Genomic DNA, 21,899 nt, shown 5'->3' on the forward strand with positions numbered 1-21,899 from the left:
CGTTATCTCCATATCCTTCTCATATGTCTCGTAGGTCACATGAGCCGAAGGCTCAAGTGAGCTTTTCTGATCACATTTTGTCCGGCATCCCTCTGCCAAGATGTCTGTTTGTCCATCTGTCTGTAAACTATTCACATTTTTGACAATTTCCCTCCAAAGTTTATATTAACAGTAATCATGGGAAAAATGAATGATTATTCTATTTTAAATAAAGACCCTTTAAAATTGTAACTAAGAAAGTGTTTCAAATTGCTTCGCATGATCAATTATTTGACCTTCTGCACTGACGAAATGTGATTTATCTGGCATTAAAAATTTAACGAGCAAAAAACCTTTACAAAATATTAAACCTTTGCTGAATTCAAGCTGCTATTTTAAATATTCAGGAAATAAAAATAACAAAAGTGATCGTCTAATGATGTAATTTTTTAGATATAACTAAAGATGTTAAATTTATGCTAAAAGTAGATAAAATATTTCCTGGACTTTCAGAATAAATGTACTATATTTGTGACAACAAAAAAGGATACAAACAACTTTAATCTACTTCAATATTGATATGCCCATTAAAAGGAAACCGGAAAAAATCATATCACAATGTATTGCCCAGTGTGTCTTCTTACTTACGATGTTAATCATTTAAACGACATATACTTATAATGGCTAATCTATTACTACTGGGGAGCCTTTTTTATTTTGTCTCAGGTAATGCAGTTATATTTTAGATACTTTTTATGTTTGATCTCATTGCTTCTTTTTCTCAGTTCTTAAGAATGCTGTTACTTTTGACATTTTGATTTCTGAGAGAGAGAGAGAGAGAGAGAGAGAGAGAGAGAGAGAGGATACATTACCAATTCACAGATTCATATCACGGTATATATCTTGTGTCTAGAACTATGCATTGTCCCTGATTTGAATGGATATATTATCATTGATTTTTTAGTGGTTGGGCGTCTGCTCTAGAATCGCGAAGTAAGGAGTTGATCCTTACTTCGCGGGTTCGAATCCCTATGTGGGACGTGGAGACCGGACCTTCGGATGAGACCGTATAAGCCGAGGTCCCGTGTCGCAGTAGGTGCTGGCACAAGAAAGACCCCTCCCTGCTAAATGGCTCTGGGTGCCGAGTATGGGACAAAATCTGCAGCTCTCCACCAACACGTGGTGGTATATCCAAATGAGTGAACATTCACGAGAGGGACGTTAAACAATATGCGTACAATCAATCAATGAATTTTTTTAAAAACCCGATTTGAATTTTGCGCAAACATAACATGTAGATAGTACATTTCATTATATATATCTACCTTTTATACATTCTTTGGTATAAACTATTTTTTACAGATAATTATTCGGATATGGTAACTCAATACCCCACCCACTACAGATTTTTTAAAGGGAACGTTGCAAAGTGGTCAACTGTAATCAATAATTAATATAGGAAGTAATATGAAAATGTGGTTTAAAAGTAATAATTAAAAAAATTCTGCAAGAGAATTTTTATACATATTAAAAGACAATGTTAAAGAGATAATTTACTAGCAAATTATGCCAAAAAAAAAAGATAGGTCATCAGTGAATGCCATATTTTGGAGAAATTTTTTATTGAAAATACCTTGGCAAAATAAATTGTGTTGTTTTATTTTCTTATTCTTCTATTTACTTTTACACTAAATAAAAAAAATATTAAAGTTGTTTAAAACTCAACGGATGGTGATAAGGTATGATTTGTGTGAGATATATGTCTATGATACTCAAGGTATTGTCTCAAAACCGGATTTATGTGACCCGCATCACATGGGTCCCCAGTGTAACAAATCAATATCTGCAAGCCTGATTATTTCAAAAGTTTAAGGTTTTCTTAGCATAATTAACTCAAATACATGTACATGATAGAGTGTTTGTCAAATTAGAAATACATGTACTTGTTAGCATAGATAGTAACAAATTAAGTGTTAAAATATGAGGGACTTTTTTTATTTACTCTTAAAGACTCATTTCCCACAAAATATGCTTTTAGCCAACTTAAAAAAACACAATACAGTAAAACACGCTTACGATGATTTGACACTTACGGTAAATTGAATTTTGTTCCCTGTGACTTTCTTAATAAAATACTTTAAACTACATTTGTCTGTCGCCGCAATTCGTTTGCTTGTTTTACTGTGTATGGTCGAATACGGATGCATTCACACTGAAAATAGCACAGAAAAACAAAAGGCACATGGTCAACATTGCTCACCTTAGCTCACTGGCTAGACAAAAAGCAAAAATCACTTCAGTATTAAGAGAAGTTTACAAGGGAGGGAGGTTTAAACAACCCCATGATGCTTCCATATCAATATAAGAAATGGCTTTGCTGTTTTTGAGCAGATACTATTTTTATCTATTCTTTTGACACTCCCTCACCCAGAATCCGCTCTAGAGTCGTATCGATAATGGGGGACAGTCGGCTGTACATTTGGCTGTAGTTTATGATGGTGTTTGTACTTGCTACACTTTAGTTTTAATGAAAAACGAAGCAATCAGCCTTACAGGAGAATCTGAAAAATCATCAACATCAAAACACATTTTCGTTTACTCGCCATGCGCTTTCGGCAAATGTCGTAAAAAACCATTTACTTATAGAATTAACAAATGAATGTAAATCGAATTGTGTAAAATATTTTTGAATTAGGAGTAAACGTTTGAAAATCTTTGTTAAATTAAAAAAAAATGTTTATCCATCATCTTCTGCAATACATCATTAAGTCAATCTGATTCAAGGCAGATGCATGACTTTCTGTGCAGTGGCGGAAAATTTCGAATATGGTCTTTCATCCTTAAGACAAACTTGTTTTGTCTTAGTCAAGCAGACGGACTTTACGAATTGTTACTGTTCCTGTTAATTAAGGTTGTACTTATATGAAAATATTTCAAAAAGATTTTTATTATCATCACTACTGACGAAAGTACAGCTATATGAAAAACACCATTATTGAGAAATCGACAAAATTATACGTGACTTAACAAAATCTGATGTCATCTGATATGAGATTTTGTTGAAGATTCATTTTTATTTTTCGGAAGTAAATACCTATATAATTATCCGTATATACTTCCAAAATTCTTTATTGACTACATTCTCAAAGGAAACGCGGTTTTCGTTGCTTCATGGAAGTTACTTGTAGTTTGTTTTTAAAATTGAGTGCATCTAAACTTTTGTTTGCCTTATATATACCCTGGATTTATTTTATTACTACTTGTTGATTCGGTTTAAATGATAGAAAGCAAACACCTCTATCATCGCCATTTCTTCTAAGTCAAAAAGTTAGGCACTGTTGATATATGTACAAAATTGCCATGTATTTACATTATTAAGACATTTGAATTAAAAACAACATGCACTCATGAGCAAAATAATTAACTGGTAGATCTCTCTCTCTCGTCCACTCTCTCTTTCTCTCTCTTTCATAAAACATAATCTAATAAAATCTACAAGGAGTCATTCTACAGGGGTCATTTTTCTTTACGTATGGTATGCAAATATGGGTAATGCCACTTTTTCTAAAGGAATACGAGTCTTTTTTCGACATCGAATGATGACCGATTGCATTTTTCGAGGTCGAAAAATGACCCTTGGTAATCGTTTTGCAGGAGTTATAATTTGTCTTCAAACTGTTTTATTTTTGCAAGATGTCTTCATGCTTAAAAAATAAAGTCAAATTTTTTTCATCATGGAAAAGATACATAACCAAAAAAATTCTATAGCAAAACGTATCAATTTTTATTACAAATATGATGGGCATTTCTCAGACAATTATATGGGTGTAATGTGTTGATTAACAAACGTTAATATAAGATATGTTTTACCTTTCCATTTCTAAGTCAGGACAAGTGTATCTCCTGAGATTTTAACAACTGTCCTTTCGGAGTTTCCAAAAACAAAATCAGAAACAACAACAAGTTCTCAAGATCAAGGCAATACAGTTACAACAGGTAGCGAAAACAGGTTTCAGATTTGTTATTCTTATCAGAGAAATTTTATATGTGTCAAAATTACTTAAACGCAAACAAATCCATTATTGATGTATACATACCATTACATCTTTGGTTAATCACTGAAGGTGTACAAAAATATAATGTGTAAATTGATCCCTAGACGTGGAGGCTAAGCGCTCAGTAAGAAAACTTATTTAAGATATCGAGGGTAAAATACTTGAAAAATAAACAGTCTGTACTTCCATTTCTCCTTGAGATATCAATGGTATTCGATATATCCGTGATCGAGAACCTCAGATGTTCACATGTATATATTGTTTTAAAGATCAAAGTGTGAGGGAAAGAAAAACAAGATTCATAATTTTCGATTTAACTCTGGTGAACAATTCGGCCCATGTAATTTGATTTATGCATATAATTCTAATTCTTTTAAAATAAAAATCCCACCCCAACCCATTCTACCCCCCCCCCCCCAAAAAAAAAAAATAACATAATAAAATCTACAAGAAGTCATTATTCTACGGCCGGGGTCATTTTTCTTTATGTTGGGTATGCAGATATTGGTAATGCCAATTTTGCTACAGAGAAAAGGGTCTTTTTTGACGTCGTGTGATCGAAATAAAAAATGACCCTCGGAAATAATTTTAAAAAGTCATAATTCGTCTTTAAACCTTTTTATTTTTGCAATTCCTCTTTATGCTGAAAAAAAAACTTTATGTAAACCGTATTAACAATACTGCCGGAATTTTGTTTCAAAATTGATAATTCAATATTCCAGTACACTGATTTTTTTTTATATCATAGAAATGAGACATCACCAAGAAAGTATTTTATGTTACCTCACGTATAATTCTTTTTGGTTATTCCTTAAACAATTATACATGTATATATGCAATGTGTTTATTGGAACGAATCTAAAAGATATGTTTAACCTTTCCATTAAAAAGACAGGACAAGTGTACATGTATCTCCAGAGATTTCAACAACTGTCTTCTCGGAGTTTCCAGAAACAAAATCAGAACCAACAACGCGTTCTCCAGATCACAGCATTACAGTAACAGCAGGTAGCACAGACATGTTTCAGGTTTATTAAAAAAAATCAAGATTTGTATATGAGCATTAAAATTGTTTGAATAACATCATTGGATACATGTATATTATAAATATGTGTAATGTTGTTTTTAAAGGTAACCTGTTTGTTACAAAATTTCAGAAAAAAATGTGTTCATGATGGTTTGATTGAGTAGATCGTAATTTAAAATGGAAAATATATAGTTTGAAAATGCAAAATCTCTCACAAACATGCTATATGTAGACCTTAAAACTTTTTAAAAATGAAAATATGTTTAAACCTCCCATCAGTTAAAAAACAAGAGGCCCATGGGCCACATCGCTCACCTGAGAAGCTTTGACCATTCTGTTCTTTACCAGATTTCACCCTTGTTATACATAATGCATCCCCACATTACCCCACTGATCATAATTTAGACATTTTGAAATCTACACTACCCCATGATCCTTCCATGTGCACATAAGTTTCAGCTTTTCTGGCCCAGTGGTTCTTGAGATGAAGATTTTCAAAGATTTTTCCTATATATTTCTATGTAAAACTTTGATTCCCTATAATGGCCCCGCCCTTCCACCGGGGATCATGATTCCTACAATTTAGAATCTACACTACCCCATAATGCTTCCATATAAGTTTCAGCTTTTCTGGCCCAGTGGTTCTTGAGAAGAAGACTTTCAAAGATTTTTCCTATATATTTCTATATAAAACTTTGATTCCCCATTGTGGCCCCGCCCTTCCCCCGGGTGTCATTATTTGAACAATTTAAAATATATACACTATATCTGGATGCTTCCACATTAGTTTCAGCTCTTCTCGCCCAGTGGTTCTTGAGAAAAGATTTTCAACGATTTTTCCTATATATTTCTTTATAAAACTTTGATACCCCATTGTGCCCCCCCCCCTTTCCCTGGGGGTCATGATTGGACAATTTGGAATCTACACTATACCAGGATGCTTCCACATAAGTTTCAGCTTTTCTGGCCCAGTGGTTCTTGAGAAGAAGATTTTCAAAGATTTTTCCTATATATTTCTATATAAAACTTTGATTCCCAATTGTGGCCCCACCTATCCCCCGGGGCTCATTATTTGACCAATTTAAAATCTACATTATACCAGGATTCTTCCACATAAGTTTCAGCTTTTCTGGCCCAGTGGTTCTTGAGAAGAAGATTTTCAAAGATTTTTCCTATATATTTCTATGTAAAACTTTGATTCCCCATTGTGGCCCCACCCTTCCCCCGGAGGTCATGATTTGAACAATTTAAAATCTACACTATACCAGGATGCTTCCATATAAGTTTCAGCTTTTCTGGCCCAGTGGTTCTTGAGAAGAAGATTTTCAAAGATTTTTCCTATATATTTCTATATAAAATTTTGATTCCCCATTGTGGCCCCGCCCTTCCCCCGGGGGTCATGATTTGAACAATTTAGAATCAACATTATACCAGGATGCTTCCACATAAGTTTCAGCTTTACTGGCCCAGTGGTTCTTGAGAAGAAGATTTTTTAATGACCCCAGCCTATTTTTGTCTTTTCTTGATTATCTCCTCTTGCTAGGGGATATGTCCCTTCATTTTAACAATTTAAATTCCCCTTTACCCAAAGAATGCTTTGTACCAAGTTTGGTCAAAATTGGCCCAGTGGTTCTTGAGAAGAAGTCGAAAATGTGAAAAGTTTACAGACGGCTAGACGGACAGACGGACGGACGGACAGACGGACGGACGACGGACAAAATGTGATCAGAAAAGCTCACTTGAGCCTTCGGCTCAGGTGAGGTAAAAAGAGGAAGAGCAATGGCATCTTACAATTAATAATTTTATAATAATAATAATAATAATAAAGATAATAATAATACTGATAAAGCTATACGTTAAAGATATACTGGATCCTAGATTTTGAATTATTAAGGGAAATCCACACCGGAAGACTGTAGATTACCGGGGATCTTATACAGAGGAAAACAACGTGTTACAAAGTCAGGGCTGCTGTGTCAAAGATGGGATGTGCAGAGCCCACATGAACAGAATTATTTCATATTTAGTCTTGCACAAGAGAACTACTGTAGAAACTTTGACAGAGAAGAACCGTGGTGTTTCACTACTAATTCTAGCGTTCGTTGGGAACTTTGTGGTGTGGACATTTGTTGTAAGTACTTGTGAACTATATTTAAGGGTATTAATATAAATATTTTGCTTGTCATTTATTTTGTATACATATCTGCCTCATTATCTTTATGTTACAGTAGTATTGTATTTTTTCTGTATTTAAGCTTCACCATGTCTAAACACATCGTTTGATACTCAAAAATTAGCATCTCAGTGTGTTGCTGCTGAACCAACCGGTACTGAATTTTGCAGGTAAGTTTGAGCTTTTTCCGTATAAAAAGACTGAGAAAGAAAGAAAGAGTTTTAATTATAATATTATGAAAATTATGCATACATAAAGGATATGGAGATAACGAACAATACTCAATGCCAAGGTCCATAAAGCAATACATAAATAGGAGCAAAGCAAACACTGACCTCCAAAAATCAGAGGGGGGGTGAGGTGCCCTGGAGGAGGAGGAGTGAGCATCCCCCACCAGCCGGCCACACCCACAGTGTGCTCCCGGTCATGATCGGGAAATAACAGGAAAATCCATCTTCAATTCAGTGTAAAGATCATTGACTACTAGTTAGTATGAAAAACATCAGTTTCCATTTGATTTAATGATAAACTGTATCTGCTGACAAGGTCATTATATCGACCATAGAACTTACGAAATAAAGATTTTTAACAAGACTGCTGATATTCCTGTTTCATAAACTTTTTTGTCAATAATTTAACTCGTGTTAGAAATTGTTCAAACGTATATCATGCTCTTGCTGAGAGTTATAAACTCTGTATGCAGGTGACGAATGTATATTGCTGCATAAGTTATGGAAGTTGACGATAGAAAAGTTAAAATCATAAATCATGTACATGCTTTACTTTATGAAAGTATCGATAATTTATTGTCCATTTAAACAGTCATCAAATAAATGTATTTGTAGCTTAGTCCCTTTAGGTTTATTGTCAGTAACTTAACATGTAAGATGCTCCTAAGATGCAGAATTAAAATTTAAAAAAAAATTCCCACGTATAAAAACACGATATAAATTTTTAGAAGGGGATTCGTTAAATCTACACATTTATTTAATTTTTATTAATTATAAAGAACTATTGATATTCCAAATATACATTTTTGTAAAAAAAATATATTTTCAGACGCTTGTGGGGAATTGTTGGATGTTTGAAGAACAGAATTGAAAATTCTACGAATGTTCAATGTTCTGGGATTGAGATTAAATCCATTGCTTTGCAACAACAGGACTTGTTAGAAAGGTTAATGGGAAGGTCAATCTCCCCATGTAAGTAGCACTTTTGTTACTGCATAAACAAACTCACATTATACGAAACAATACAAGACCAAAAATATGCAAAAATTCATTAATACATGTGCGATTTAAACATTCAGAAAGAAGTAACGTGATTTCCCTTGGCTGTTTTCCAACGACAATACATCTTTACAGATAATGTTCTTACCATACTGCACAATGATGTTTACAGGTCACAAAACTACTTTCCATTGTGCCATTCGAGTGTCATATAAATGATATGCAATGCATGACAATAATTGTTTTATTGAAATTCACTGATATTGACTTATTGAATTTGTTGATTATTTCAAAAGACGTATAATTATGTTGAAAGTACCCTTGATATTGATCCTTGAAAATGACATTTAAGTCTGGAAAACATTGTCTTGTCTTCACTCCATAAGTATTTCTGTTAAATTATAATTAAGCCTTTGAGATATTAAAAAAAATGATTGATGTAGGTACAATTAGCATGAAAAACTTCAGCCAGCATTTATCTCAATGATAAATTATTTTTTGCTAACAAGGTCATTATATCGACCAAAGGACTTATAAATCAATGACTATGAACCAGACTGTTGAATTGGTTAAACTGAATTTCTTTTACTGTGATTAGTCATCAGCTAGAATATTGAGTATATAAAGATTATATTCTTGTATCATCAACAGGTATGTAAATAATTTACCTCATTTCATAAAAATAGTACATGCGTAGAGCATGTTCTTGCGCATCGAATCAACTGAGAAAAATAAACTCTGTATCATATACATCAATATATTGATAATATATCAACATGTTACTAACAGAACCCTCCATGTTTATTTTGTTGTACGTAAGCACATAACTTACGAAGAAAAAATCAAACCGACTTGTTATGCAAAAAATTGCAATGAAGGCATTTTAAAGCTTGGAGAAGCCTTCATTAACATAGCTAAAAATCATTCCCACAGCATGTTTTTGCAACAACATAACGGATTAAAGGAACATTATTCAAATTCTTTTTTACACTTACAGGTATTAAAGCTCCGTGCACAGATTCAAGTTTAGCAACTATTGTAGGACTACACAAGTACGCAAACCCTTGCAATCTACAATATCCTCTTGAGAGTTCAACCTCAGAAACATTGTGCAGGTAAAATATTTGAACATTTGTCGTCTAATGATGTCTGCTTTATTAATGTGAAGAACGAAAATGCTTTCTTTGTTTGTTATTACTGGAATTAACATGTGAATTTTTTCTGCAATAGCTGCGACCGTTAATTTCAGTAATAACAAACACAGAAAGACATTTTATTGTTTATATTTTATCTATTTAAATAATCATTAAAAGTAGGATTAAAAAGATTAATTATTGTATTAATGATGCGAACGTCTTTATACGTTTCTTGAATGGAACAGCCACTGATCAAGAATGTACAGGCGTTATGCTTAATGTAGTTCATGCAGTGATTAACACAATGTGTTTTCTTAAGAAATAAAGGAGAAAATATTGAATGGATGTAAATATAAATTGATAATCTGAAATACATTCAAAACTGAAACTATAACTTTGGAACTTTGTATACAACTAATACTTTGTATTTTGATACTAAAATTATTGCAGTATTTCTTTCGCGTAAAAGACCGGAATAGAATAAAATATGAAGAAATAATACATCTTGTATTTCTTATCTCATTTTTATTTCATCACCAATTATTCAGAAGAGGTGATGTTTTGCCTAAAACTTTATACATGTATTCATCCAGTCAGATTTCATTATCTAGTATTCAATGAAATCGAGGAATATCTTCGAGATATCAGATAAATCGAGATAAGAAGGGTAAACAACGTACGGAAAAAGCGATAGCGCCTTTCAAATCACTTCCACAATTACGAGATATAACTGTTTGAAATCAACTTCAAGTTAAATTTTATACTTTCGAAGTCATAAAAATATCACTGAAACCGTTCAAAACATTTTGGAATACACTACAAGCAACCTTCCTTGAAAGGCATACAAACAATCAATGGCAACACATACATGGAATATTCCAGTCGACAGACTTGACATTTGATAAAAAAAGATGACAATAAAATTGGTCAACATCTTTAAAATTTTTAGTTGATACAATGATCTTGTTAGCAAATACATGTATAATATACCGTTACGTAGTATTTAAACTTTTCGACAAGCAGAGTGTTAGCACGTCTCAAAGAGCGTAATCCGTTATGTCTATTGAAATCAGCTCTAAATTCATAAAATCGTTAAATTTTTAGCTTGCAACAATTAAATCAAGATGAAAATAAATCGTATTTTTTTTTCTATTTTCAGTAATTTTCAACGTGTAGCAAATTGTGTGGTTTCAAAAATAAATGATGAAACGAATTCCACTTGTCTGACAAATGATAAAGTATCATCGGCAAGGCAATTTGCAGCTATTTTACCACAAGATGCCGCCAATGTTAGTCTTTGTAAGAATATTTTATTTGCATCTTTACATTTTAATGCTTTCTTGCATACTCAATGCCAAATGCATTAATGGCCAATATTTGCCTTGCCCCCCCCCCCCCCCCCCCCGAAAAAAAAACCAAAAATCAAGCTTTGACGGGGAAATATATATCTTTGTGTTTTAAAACATAGGGATGTCTGCTGACTAAAAAGCGCCGTATAGTGTATAATTTCATAAGTCATGACGTCATATGTTTGATATGACGTCGAGGATGTGGTGTAAATTTAAATTTCTCATGACTTCTACAGAAAAGATGTATATTATGCCGATAATTTGAAAAAAAAAATCACTGAGCGTAGGTCAGCTATAGTTTAATATTATAATATAATGAGAAGAAAAATATCAATTAGATGTGTTGATTTTTTTCTTCTTCCTGATATATAATCCGAAATCCGAATAGTTTGTGGCGTTATAAGACAAAGATTGTCAATAATCCACTTTGAAATTTAAATATGTTTTATTAATTTAGGTTGTTGATTCTATCTATACATGTACAATCAGTATATTTCAAGTCATTTTCAAAATTTGACTTTTGCTGGAGCAAAAATATACAATATCCCGCACAGAGTCCTTTATTTACAATAGTGATGAGGATATTTACACATTCAAAGATCAGCTTAAAGGATTGCTACTTATCTTTATATCTCACAGGAGAATCAGCGTGTATTAGTTTACCTTTACGTTTTTCAAGAATATAGAATAATTTATTGTTTTGGGAAAAGTCGGTTCAGTTTCACATTCTTTCAAACATCAAAGTATTTGTCTCATACAACATAAGTTTTGTTTGAAACACATTTTATTAAACCAACAACTCAGTCTCCTAAAAAAATGTTTTATTTCCACATTAACCATCCATGGAATATTATCTATATTACATCTATTAAATGCCAAAATGGTTTTCAAAACTGTAATTTTGTAATTTCAAAAATGATCTAAACTACTGTTTAAATATTCATGGTTGTTTTTTTTTTTAGGTATATCAAAAATATCAGAGTTTCCAGTGTCGAAAAAAGGTATTTTTGTACGTTATAGATTTTGGAATGACAATACTATTGTGAGACAAATCTCTTCGGGTTAAACAATGATTGAGATCTAGTTAATGAGTCTTGACAGCCTTTTACAGCACCAGATGAATAATGACATCAGAATTCTAATTCTAACCATACACAGTCCTGTTCAGACGGGATCAATGTCAGGATTTTCAAATATTGTATTAAATAAACTTAATTGAAAACCGGAGAAATTAAACAAAGTAATATTTGAATTTCATTATCAGTAATGCTTATAGGCAGCTCAAACGAAAGTAGAGATCCGTGACTTTTACAGTAGGAATAAAAAACTTTACACGTGTGGAGTGATAAACCACATGAACTTTATGACATCCTCCAGTTCAATACAGATCAGGTTTTCGGTGACTAGACCGTCATATTCCCTTATATTTATATTTCCAATGTCTTTGTCCGAGAAATTACAAATTACAAATACGTTCTTTTTCCACTATTGAAGAGTTATAGTTCTTCGTGCGCTCTTTTGTGAAAAAGTCGGAGAATGTACAAATATCGCGGGATTTCTGGGACAAACGTAACATAAACATGTAAACAACGTGTTGAATTTCGATGAACAAATACGAGGGCCGTTCAAAAATTACGCGGACTTGTTGCACATAAAAAATATTTGACGACATAATCGGGCAAAATGTCACACATAAAATAAAAGAATCTTTACTTATATGCTCTTCAAAATTTCATATCAAAATGTTGTACATTGGTATTAATTTTGAGTGATTTATCAGGACATATCATTAAGTCACGGAGCAGCAAAATCCTCGACGTCACAGGCATTAAAAAAAATATGTGATTGAGTTTTCATTTTCTCAACATTTTCCCAAGAGTACCTGTACAGTTTGAGTTACCTTATCTACTCAACATCCAAACAACATTTCCTGTTAAGCTTAAAATCTATTAAACAAGTAAAGAATATTCTTTTTTTGTTTTAAAGCCAAAAACTGCAGGTATTTATCAGATATAGTGTGATATTGGTGACTCTCAATCACGTTCTTTACAGTCCGGATAAAGTTTTCGTCGATAATCTTCTTCCCGTCCTCCTGTATAGCCTCTTTACAAATGTCTCACGGTCTAAAATTTCAATTTGCTATTTGTGATGAATGTCACATAAACCCTAGTTTACTACATGTTTTATTATGCATATTTTGGATATATGTTGGTGATATCTCGAGCATTACATGTAATTTAACAAAATGTGGTGCGCCGTCAATTCAGATGACGTCATTTTCACAGTCTTTTTCACGGTAATCGCATCAGAGAAAAACCACTATATTTCTGTTAGTACTTCAAATATCACGCCAGAAATCTAAATACATGATAACAGAACAATTTAAAGATATATTTGAGAAAATTGTCGAAAAATATCGCGAATTATAGAAAATATATGAGTTTTGGAATTTTGGATTCCGCATGCTTTTGCTTCAAATTTTTTGTCATGCTCCGTACCTCTCCATCAGCGACATCAACATACCGACAATTTTAGCAGAATTTTTTTAAAATAAGGATATTTTGCCCAAAATTTATTGGAATCTTTAAGATACATATTTCTGTTAAATTTCATAACTATATGACGTCCGTAAGAGTAAATAATAGCACAGTCCGCGTAATTTTTGAACGGCCCTCGTACTAACAAAATGCATATGAAGTATTTTATTGTTGTGGACTTCATTTAAATCAAGAGTAGAGATTACAAGGAAATTTATTTACATGTATTGGTGATCGTAAGTATCTATATATCGTAATGGTACATTGAAAAACAATACACATACCTCGGAAATATGTCGTATTTTTTTTATTAATGGGCGATAAAATTAGGGTTTTCGCTTCTTTCATATGTCTTTTAGAATGACAAATGCACTAAACATCTAAAATTGGATTGAGACTTGCAGGTTTTGTATTATCCGCAACGCCATGCTGTCCCAGTCATACGACCAAACGCGCCTCTAATTCTGAAGAGTTCACTAATGGAAATTCAACGTATTGTAAAAATGAAAACTTTTATTTTTACATAAATCTACTGATTCGTCGATATGTGCGATAAAAACAAAATCAAGTACAGGCCATGGATAAAGAGACAGAGTCAGGGTTTGTAGCTAGTGAATCTGTGGAATCAAGGGCCAGTGAAGTTATATAAGGAATAACTGTCAGTTTTTTTTTTTTAATTTCATGACGATGATCAATCGTTTGGCTCAAAGTTTATGCAAATTATCACACAAGCCACTAGACTGATCACACCATGAAATTAAAAAAAATATAAAGTTATTCTTTAATTGACATCATATCTTGATACATGCACTTAGTCAGTTAGTAATATAGTATTACATGTTTCTCCTGCCTTTTAGAGCCAAGACTCAGAATAATCCTATCCCTAATTTTTTTTTTTTATTTCATGACGATTATCAATAGACTGGCTCGGTGTTTATGTAAATTATCACACAAGCCACTCCATTGATCACATCATGAAAATAAAAAAATTAGACAGTTATTTCTTAATTGAATGGCATCATATCTTGGTACATGTACTTAGTAATATAGTATTAGATGTTTCTCATGCCTTTTAGAGTCATGCATAATCCCATCCCTGATTTCAGAGGTTCATATTTACTGTGTTCACAATTTGAATTGTATGATTGGATTGTTGAGCATGATTATTGTTAGTCATCACCTATAATAATAATCATTATACTTTCCTTTCCTGAAAATAGATTCTCCAGATTTACCAAGCGTAGTCCAACAGGATGTGACAGAGAAATTAGATCAGACACAGTTGATTAGTAAGTTAAGAATAAATGAATGTTACTTTATGTGGAAATATATCTGACATTGAAAAGGTATGCTTTTTTTATACATAGATACTGAGGTTAATCTATTACTATTAATTACGTATCTTTTTTCAGTTTTAATCGGATCTACAATTGTTGTTCTTTTCGCTGGCATCCTTGTTTTTAGCGTGATAATAACGAGGTACGTACAAATGTACCAGGCTCTTCGATTAATAAACACAATTTTTGTTTTTTTTTTTCTCTCTGAAGATTTTGAAGTTTGGTGTTTTTTTCAATAATGATTATAGAAAAAATTCTTCAAACACAATTCCTATAAGTATTCAAAACTTACTGAATATAATACATGTAGCCATAAACTGGAAACTAACATGTAAATCTTTAAATCTACTCTTAGTAATGATTAAGTATTGTTTTTGGTGATCTTTTGATGGATACCAAATCCCATACGTTATGTATTTGATTCACTTCTATACAAATATATGTGCTATTTTGTGATCCTGTCACAAATTAAGAATAAAACAATAAGAGTGAAACAAATGCATTTTTAACAAGACCAAAAACAGTCTTCAATTCCCCACTGAACTATCGTTTAGTTTATATGTATGTAAGAGTTATTTTTTAAGAAAATGATTTTAATAAAATCCAGGTAGTATTTGATAAAAAATGATTAACAAATAAAATATGACAAATATAAATACTGGTAATCAAATATATGACACACAATAGCCTTTTCAACAGTTACATAATGAGGCTACCTTGATGGCTTTGGAAAGAAGAGCAAACAGGAAAAATAAAACCTTAATAAGAAAGTGAAAAGAATACATTGTAGAGTAACAACCAGGCACACCATAGCGATACGCAGAACCTAGGTTCCGCCTTCCTTATTTACTCAGATTTTATTTGTGGTCCGTTTGAGCTGAGTCTGACGTTTCAGAGACGCCCAGAGTATTCAGTGCAAACGCCGAAAGGGGGACTTTACACTGAACCAAACTTCCAATTGTTTACCTTATATTTTTTAAGTATTTAAGAACAAATTACGAAAGTCTACAAGGGTCAATTAGAAAATGAAGAAAAAAAATTAAGTCGTAATAACGACTTTTTATCTCGTAATAACGACTTTTTAACTCGTAATAACGACTTTTTATCTCGTTATTACGACTTTTTATCTCGTTATTACGACTTTCTTAAGTCATAATAACGACTTTTTTTCTCGTAATAACGACTTTTTAACTCGTAATAACGACTTTTTAACTCGTAATAACGACTTTTTAACTCGTAATTACGACTTTTTAACTCGTTATTACGACTTTTTATCTCGTTATTACGACTTTCTTAAGTCATAATAACGACTTTTTATCTCGTAATAACGACTTTTTATCTCGTAATAACGACTTTCTTAAGTCGTAATAACGATTTTTTATCTCGTAATAACGACTTTTTATCTCGTTATTACGACTTTTTATCTCGTAATAACGACTTTCTCAAGTCGTAATAACGACTTTTTATCTCGTTATTACGACTTTTTTTTCTCGTTATTACGACTTTCTTAAGTCGTAATAACGACTTTTTATCTCGTAATAACGACTTTTTATCTCGTTATTACGACTTTTTGAAGTCGTAATAACGACTTTTTATCTCGTTATTACGATTTTCTTAAGTCGCAATTACGACTTTTTTTTCTCGTTATTACGACTTTCTTAAGTCGTAATAACGACTTTTTATTTATTTTTTTTTCCTTTTGGAACATTTTTTTAACTTGATCCTGCTAGGAGATAAAACGGAAACGTGCCCTTATAACGGTGTCGTGTAGCTGAAAACGCGATGATTGTTTAGTTATAAAATTGTCAAAACAGTTGCACCAGACTTTGACAATTCATTTATTTATATTTATTATAATATGTAATTATTGACAATATTTGGACTTGTTTTGTTTACACACTTATAATCTAAATCATTATGCCGCAAAATTGAAGACATTAGTGTTGCACATCGCAGAAATCATTTCAAAATATTATATGATACATAAGCGCGTGTCGAAAGCAAACTGAAAGGGCGGGGGGCTAAACCAACAAAAAATGTTTGGGGGCTACTCAGTAAGCCCCAATTATCAATGCCTATGTAGACTACATTATGTATTTCTTTGCAAAAAGGGGGTTTAAATTGTTGTTCAAATGTACTTTTACATTCCTCGTTCACAGACAAAAACTTTCAAAATATCAACGTGAAAGTCTATGCTATATATAACCAAATTACCATATATTGGCAACTTCTTTCCGTACCAGATTTAAATTACTACCTCATCACCCTTATTTGGCTATATTGCAACAAAAAGTGTTGGGGGGGGGGGGACGGCAATGAACTTTTTTATCAGCAGGAAAGTTATGTTTGAGAAAATAATGGGGAAGCCTCCACCCCCACCCTGCAACGTGCCTGATAAGCAGATAATACTCATTTTCTTTTGTCAGTTTGATGTATAAATCAACTTCACGAGGCGCGGTCATAAGTTTCCGTAATACGGAAAGGTCAAAAATAGCAAACTATTGAAAATAATCTTACTAAAAAAAGTCGTAATAACGAGATAAAAGTTGTTATTACGACTTAAGAAAGTCGTTATTACGAGAAAAAAGTCGTTATTACGAGATAAAAAGTCGTTATTACGACTTAAGAAAGTCGTTATTACGAGAAAAAAAAGTCGTAATAACGAGATAAAAAGTCGTTATTACGAGATAAAAAGGGTAATAAAGTCGTTATTACGAGATAAAAAGTCGTTATTACGAGAAAAAAAGTCGTTATTACGAGATAAAAAGTTGTTATTACGACTTAAGAAAGTCGTTATTACGAAATAAAAAGTCGTTATTACGACTTAAGAAAGTCGTAATAACGAGATACAAAGTCGTTATTACGACTTTATAAAGTCGTTATAACGAGACAAAAAGTCGTAATAACGAGATAAAAAGTCGTTATTACCATAGGCACTTGGGGTATGAACCCCCCTTTTTTTTCCATTTTTTTTCGTTTTAAATCTGGGTTCGAGTCAACTTTTTCCTATGTTTCTCTTCTAATATGCACTATATGTTATCAAAAATGTAATTCTTGTTTCCACAAGCTGTTTTTAAATATGTCGTTTTCGACTGATACATATAAAGAGAGAAGGCTTGCGACTCTTTTCTCGTCATCCGCCTCACCTCGCTTAAACTTCGCTCGATTATTTGTCTAAACCTGAATATAGCATAGGATATGCATACATTAATAAATTTGTTATACATTCCTCTTCCTTTTCATATTTCCATTTAATTTTTATGTGCCCCCGATTTGTAAATATTTCGATGAAATCACCCGCATCTAGGGTAAATTTTTTTGATGCGCACTGACTGGGACGGAAGTAGAAAAGAACGATAACTCTAACTTTACAGCTGTTCTGCATTTACAAAAAAATCAAGGCGTTGTAATAACAATATTGTGAAATTTGGATGTTTATGTAGTATGTTAAATTTTAATCGACATTTATCAGAATCTACTAGTTACAGTTATCTTGTTACATGGTAAACTTACCTTTACATGTAATATGAAGAGAAAATTCGGGATTTATTCCCTCTCGAATTTAGTGTTCCAAATGACATCACACTTAATGATGACGCCCAAAAATACCGGGTACTTCCGTCCAGTCAATGCACATCAAAACAATTTACCCTAGATGCGGTTGATTTCATCGAAATATTTACAAATCGGGGGCACATAAAAATTAAATGGAAATATGAAAAGGAAGAGGAATGTACAACAAACTTATTAATATATGTATATCCCATTTATATTCAGGTTTAGATAAATAATCGAGCGAAGTTTAAGCGAGGTGAGGCGGATGACGAGAAAAGAGTTGCAAGCCTTCTCTCTTTATATGTATCAGTCGAAAACGACATATTTAAAAACAGCTTGTAGTAGCAAAAGAGTTACATTTTAGATAACATATAGTGCATATTAGAATAGAAAAATAGGAAAAAGGTGACTCGAACCCAGATTTAAAAAGAGAAAAAATGGAAAAGGGGGGGGGGGTCCATACCCCAAGTGCCTATGGTTATTACGACTTTATTAAGTCGTAATAACGAGATAATAAGTCGTTATTACGACTTAAGAAAGTCGTTATTACGAGATAAAAAGTCGTTATTACGACTTATTTTTTTTTTCTTCATTTTTTAATTTGACCCTTGTAGGCTTTCGTAACAAATTCAATTAATAAATAATTTCTTTTATTCATGGTTAATGATGCATATTTGAGTTCGATGTTGCGTAAATGAAAATTCACACGAAATTATCTCTATGGAGTAAGATCATAACTCGCTCTAATTACTGTAGGACATCCTTTTCTGTTTGATACCATGTATTCCTGAACAGTAGATTGACCCATCTGCTGCCACACCCTATGCATAGATCTTTCCAAAACGTTGAAATGGTGTGGAAAAGAGGGGGTTGACATTCCTTATAAAATCCCAATTGTGTTCATTGAGATACAGATCCGAGAATTTGACGGTGCATCATCACACAGAGACCTTTTGGTCAATATCTCCGGGCGTTGAGCATGTAAGTGCATCGCTTTAAGGATGATTCAGACTGCTTGAGCTGATATTAGATTGTCACGAGCACCGATTTCTTTAAATTTTCATACAATTAAAATTGTTTGTTTTCATGTTTCTAAGATTGTTTCAGGACGATTGAACATTCTTTTAACCTGGTGTGACGCAAAATTAGGGCCTTAGACAAAGATCAAGGTCACTTCCGGTTTGGTTAAATTTTGTCCAAAGCTTTCAAATTGTAATAAATTTGGCGATGAAAATGACGCACAGCCTATAGAAAAATGTATTTAAATGGGTCTTGATACTGGTTGTATATTTTTAACGTAATATCAAGGATAATTTAACACTAAAATAAAAGTGAATAAAACGTGATGCAAGGATGGTCCAAAATTTAACATTCCAACGGTTCTCCCTTCTTTTTCAATGGTAATTTTTCCAATGTTTTGTATTTTTTTTTAATAAAACTAGTTTTAAAAATTTTGATAGTGATCACAAAAAGATGCTAATTACACAAAGCACGTCCCCTAAAATAAGTATTTATTGTTTTTAAGCTTCGTCACCGAACATTGTTTTTCATTGGCGATATTTGATTTTCTTTCTACAATTGTTGAGAAGACTTATTTGTTGTAATAATTTAGTTTTTAAATTAAGTAGTTTTTAAATAAATACATTTATCAAAGTGAACCCTTACAAGATTTGTTTAGTGTAGACAAGCATAGAAATACTTCGTCAACTTTACATTCTTTGCTTCTTATGTTGGGTTTACTATGACTTAAAAAATGATGTCTTGAAACAGTCAAGGGTATTACATATCGTGATCTTTTATAATTAGTCAAGTCTTGATTTTATAGCAATTTTTAATGATATCTTGTTACAGAAAAATGCTCTTGAAAAAAAGACGAAGTGAACTCCTGCGCCTTCCTGCTGTTCCGAGAACAGAACCTAGTCCATATGAAACCAAACTGACCTTCTCAAATGATCCGTACAATGATCCCGGTTATGATTTTGTTGAAGAACAAGACGACAATTATGAACATTTGCCTGAACTAAGGGAAGAAAATGAAACTACAACTGACAATTGCAAGGAGCGAATGAGTGTAGCTTCTGACTTGGATCCTAAAAACCTAGATGATACATATCTAGAAGTAATGCATTCCTCAAATGAAGAAAGTTATGAGTTGATAAATGATCCCGTTGAAAGTACGACTACAAGGGAAGAAAACGAAACTACAATTGACAAAGAGCGAATGAGTGTAGCTTCTTACTTGGATCCTAAAAAACTAGATGATACATATCTAGAAGTAATGCATTCCTCAAATGAAGAAAGTTATGAGTTGATAAATGATTCCGTTGAAAGTACGACTACAAGGAAAGAAAACGAAACTAAAATTGACAAAGAGCGAATGAGTGTAGCATCTTACTTGGATCCTATAAATCCGGAGAGTAACTATTTTGAAGTAATGAAGTCTTCAAACGATGAAAGTAATATGAATGTCAATCCCTACACAGAGTTGATAAAGGATTCCGTTGAAAGTACGGATAGAGCGCAAGTTAATTATGACGTGCAAGAAAATGAGGAATACAGTAACGGCCCTGAAGATACAAAACATCAGGAGATTGATAATTAGAAGAAATATTGAAACCAAAGTTTACCTTTACCTGCAATAGATTTTATATTTATTGATGTCATACTCTTAATAAAAATTAATCGTATTCAAAAGGAACTTAAAATAAAAATGAAAAAAGGAAAAAAAAAAAAAGCTTCTAATGTTTTGTAAAATAAGCGATGGAAAGATTTTCATCGTGTATTTCAAAGGAATCAAATAATATTTTAACATATAAGCAATGGACGTTGGTTTGTATATTCACACTCGAATAAGTTTCTTATTCCCGATTATTTTATCGTTACATTTCTTTATAAAGATGTCCTGATCTAGAGATGTGATATATAAGGAAAAACGCCATTATAATTCTTTATATATTTCTTTTGATTTTTATTATAAATATTTGTATTCAACTGCATAATAAAGCTTTCAAAAATCATAATTATTTTTTTTTTCAACTAGGCATAAAACAAAGTCCCACGTCGTAGTAGGTGTCGGCAGAAAAAAAAATATTTTTTACTGATCGTGGTGGTATATTGTAATTTCCGAGTATAGGTTTAAATGTGTAGCCCTGGAGCACGTGTTTTGTCCTTCAGTAGAAGGATATGGAAATTACGAACAGTATTCAATCTCAACGTCCATTAAACAATATACAAAATAAGAGCAGAGCAAACACGGATCTCCGAAACATCAGAGGTGGGATCAGGTGCCATGGAGGAGTGAGCATCCCCTGCCGACCGGTCACACCCGCCGTGTGCTCGTTGTCATAATCAGGAAATAACGGAAAAAAATGCGTCGTCGATTCAGTGTATAAATAATGGACTAACAATTTGTATGAAAAACGTCAGTCAGCATTTCATTCAATGATAAATTGTATTTGCTGACAAGGTCATTGTATCGACCATAGAATTTAGGAAATGATGACTTTAAACGAGACTGTTGAT

The 21,899-nt window shown here is 32.5% G+C and overlaps 2 protein-coding genes across 2 annotated transcripts; both read left to right on the top strand.

The window, feature by feature from the left end:
* Window positions 1-626: 626 nt before the first annotated feature.
* LOC134276570 (plasminogen-like) lies at window positions 627-8,444 on the top strand. The gene is made up of 5 exons (XM_062758812.1): window positions 627-705; window positions 4,926-5,042; window positions 6,956-7,192; window positions 7,317-7,404; window positions 8,294-8,444. The coding sequence occupies exons 1-5, from the start codon at window positions 660-662 to the stop codon at window positions 8,442-8,444; spliced, it is 639 nt and encodes a 212-aa protein (XP_062614796.1). The 5' UTR covers window positions 627-659.
* Window positions 8,445-11,913: 3,469 nt separating this feature from the next.
* On the top strand, window positions 11,914-21,009 carry LOC134276577 (uncharacterized). Its single transcript, XM_062758817.1, has 4 exons — window positions 11,914-11,949; window positions 14,706-14,774; window positions 14,898-14,964; window positions 20,229-21,009. The coding sequence occupies exon 4, from the start codon at window positions 20,233-20,235 to the stop codon at window positions 20,977-20,979; it is 747 nt and encodes a 248-aa protein (XP_062614801.1). The 5' UTR covers window positions 11,914-11,949; window positions 14,706-14,774; window positions 14,898-14,964; window positions 20,229-20,232; the 3' UTR covers window positions 20,980-21,009.
* Window positions 21,010-21,899: the final 890 nt, after the last annotated feature.

The sequence above is a fragment of the Saccostrea cucullata genome, unplaced genomic scaffold (assembly GCF_032062105.1).
Source record: "Saccostrea cucullata isolate Sc308-1 unplaced genomic scaffold, CSIRO_AGI_Scuc_v1 ctg822, whole genome shotgun sequence".
NCBI lineage: Eukaryota > Metazoa > Mollusca > Bivalvia > Ostreida > Ostreidae > Saccostrea > Saccostrea cuccullata.

Bases quoted from the DNA above. Each gene is read 5' to 3' on its own strand.
- LOC134276570 (XM_062758812.1), top strand. From the start codon at position 660: ATGGCTAATCTATTACTACTGGGGAGCCTTTTTTATTTTGTCTCAG. The intron at 5,043-6,955 runs GTAGCACAGACA...TGAATTATTAAG, and splicing joins CAGCATTACAGTAACAGCAG to GGAAATCCACACCGGAAGAC. The intron at 7,405-8,293 runs GTAAGTTTGAGC...ATATATTTTCAG, and splicing joins ACCGGTACTGAATTTTGCAG to ACGCTTGTGGGGAATTGTTG.
- LOC134276577 (XM_062758817.1), top strand. From the start codon at position 20,233: ATGCTCTTGAAAAAAAGACGAAGTGAACTCCTGCGCCTTCCTGCTGTT.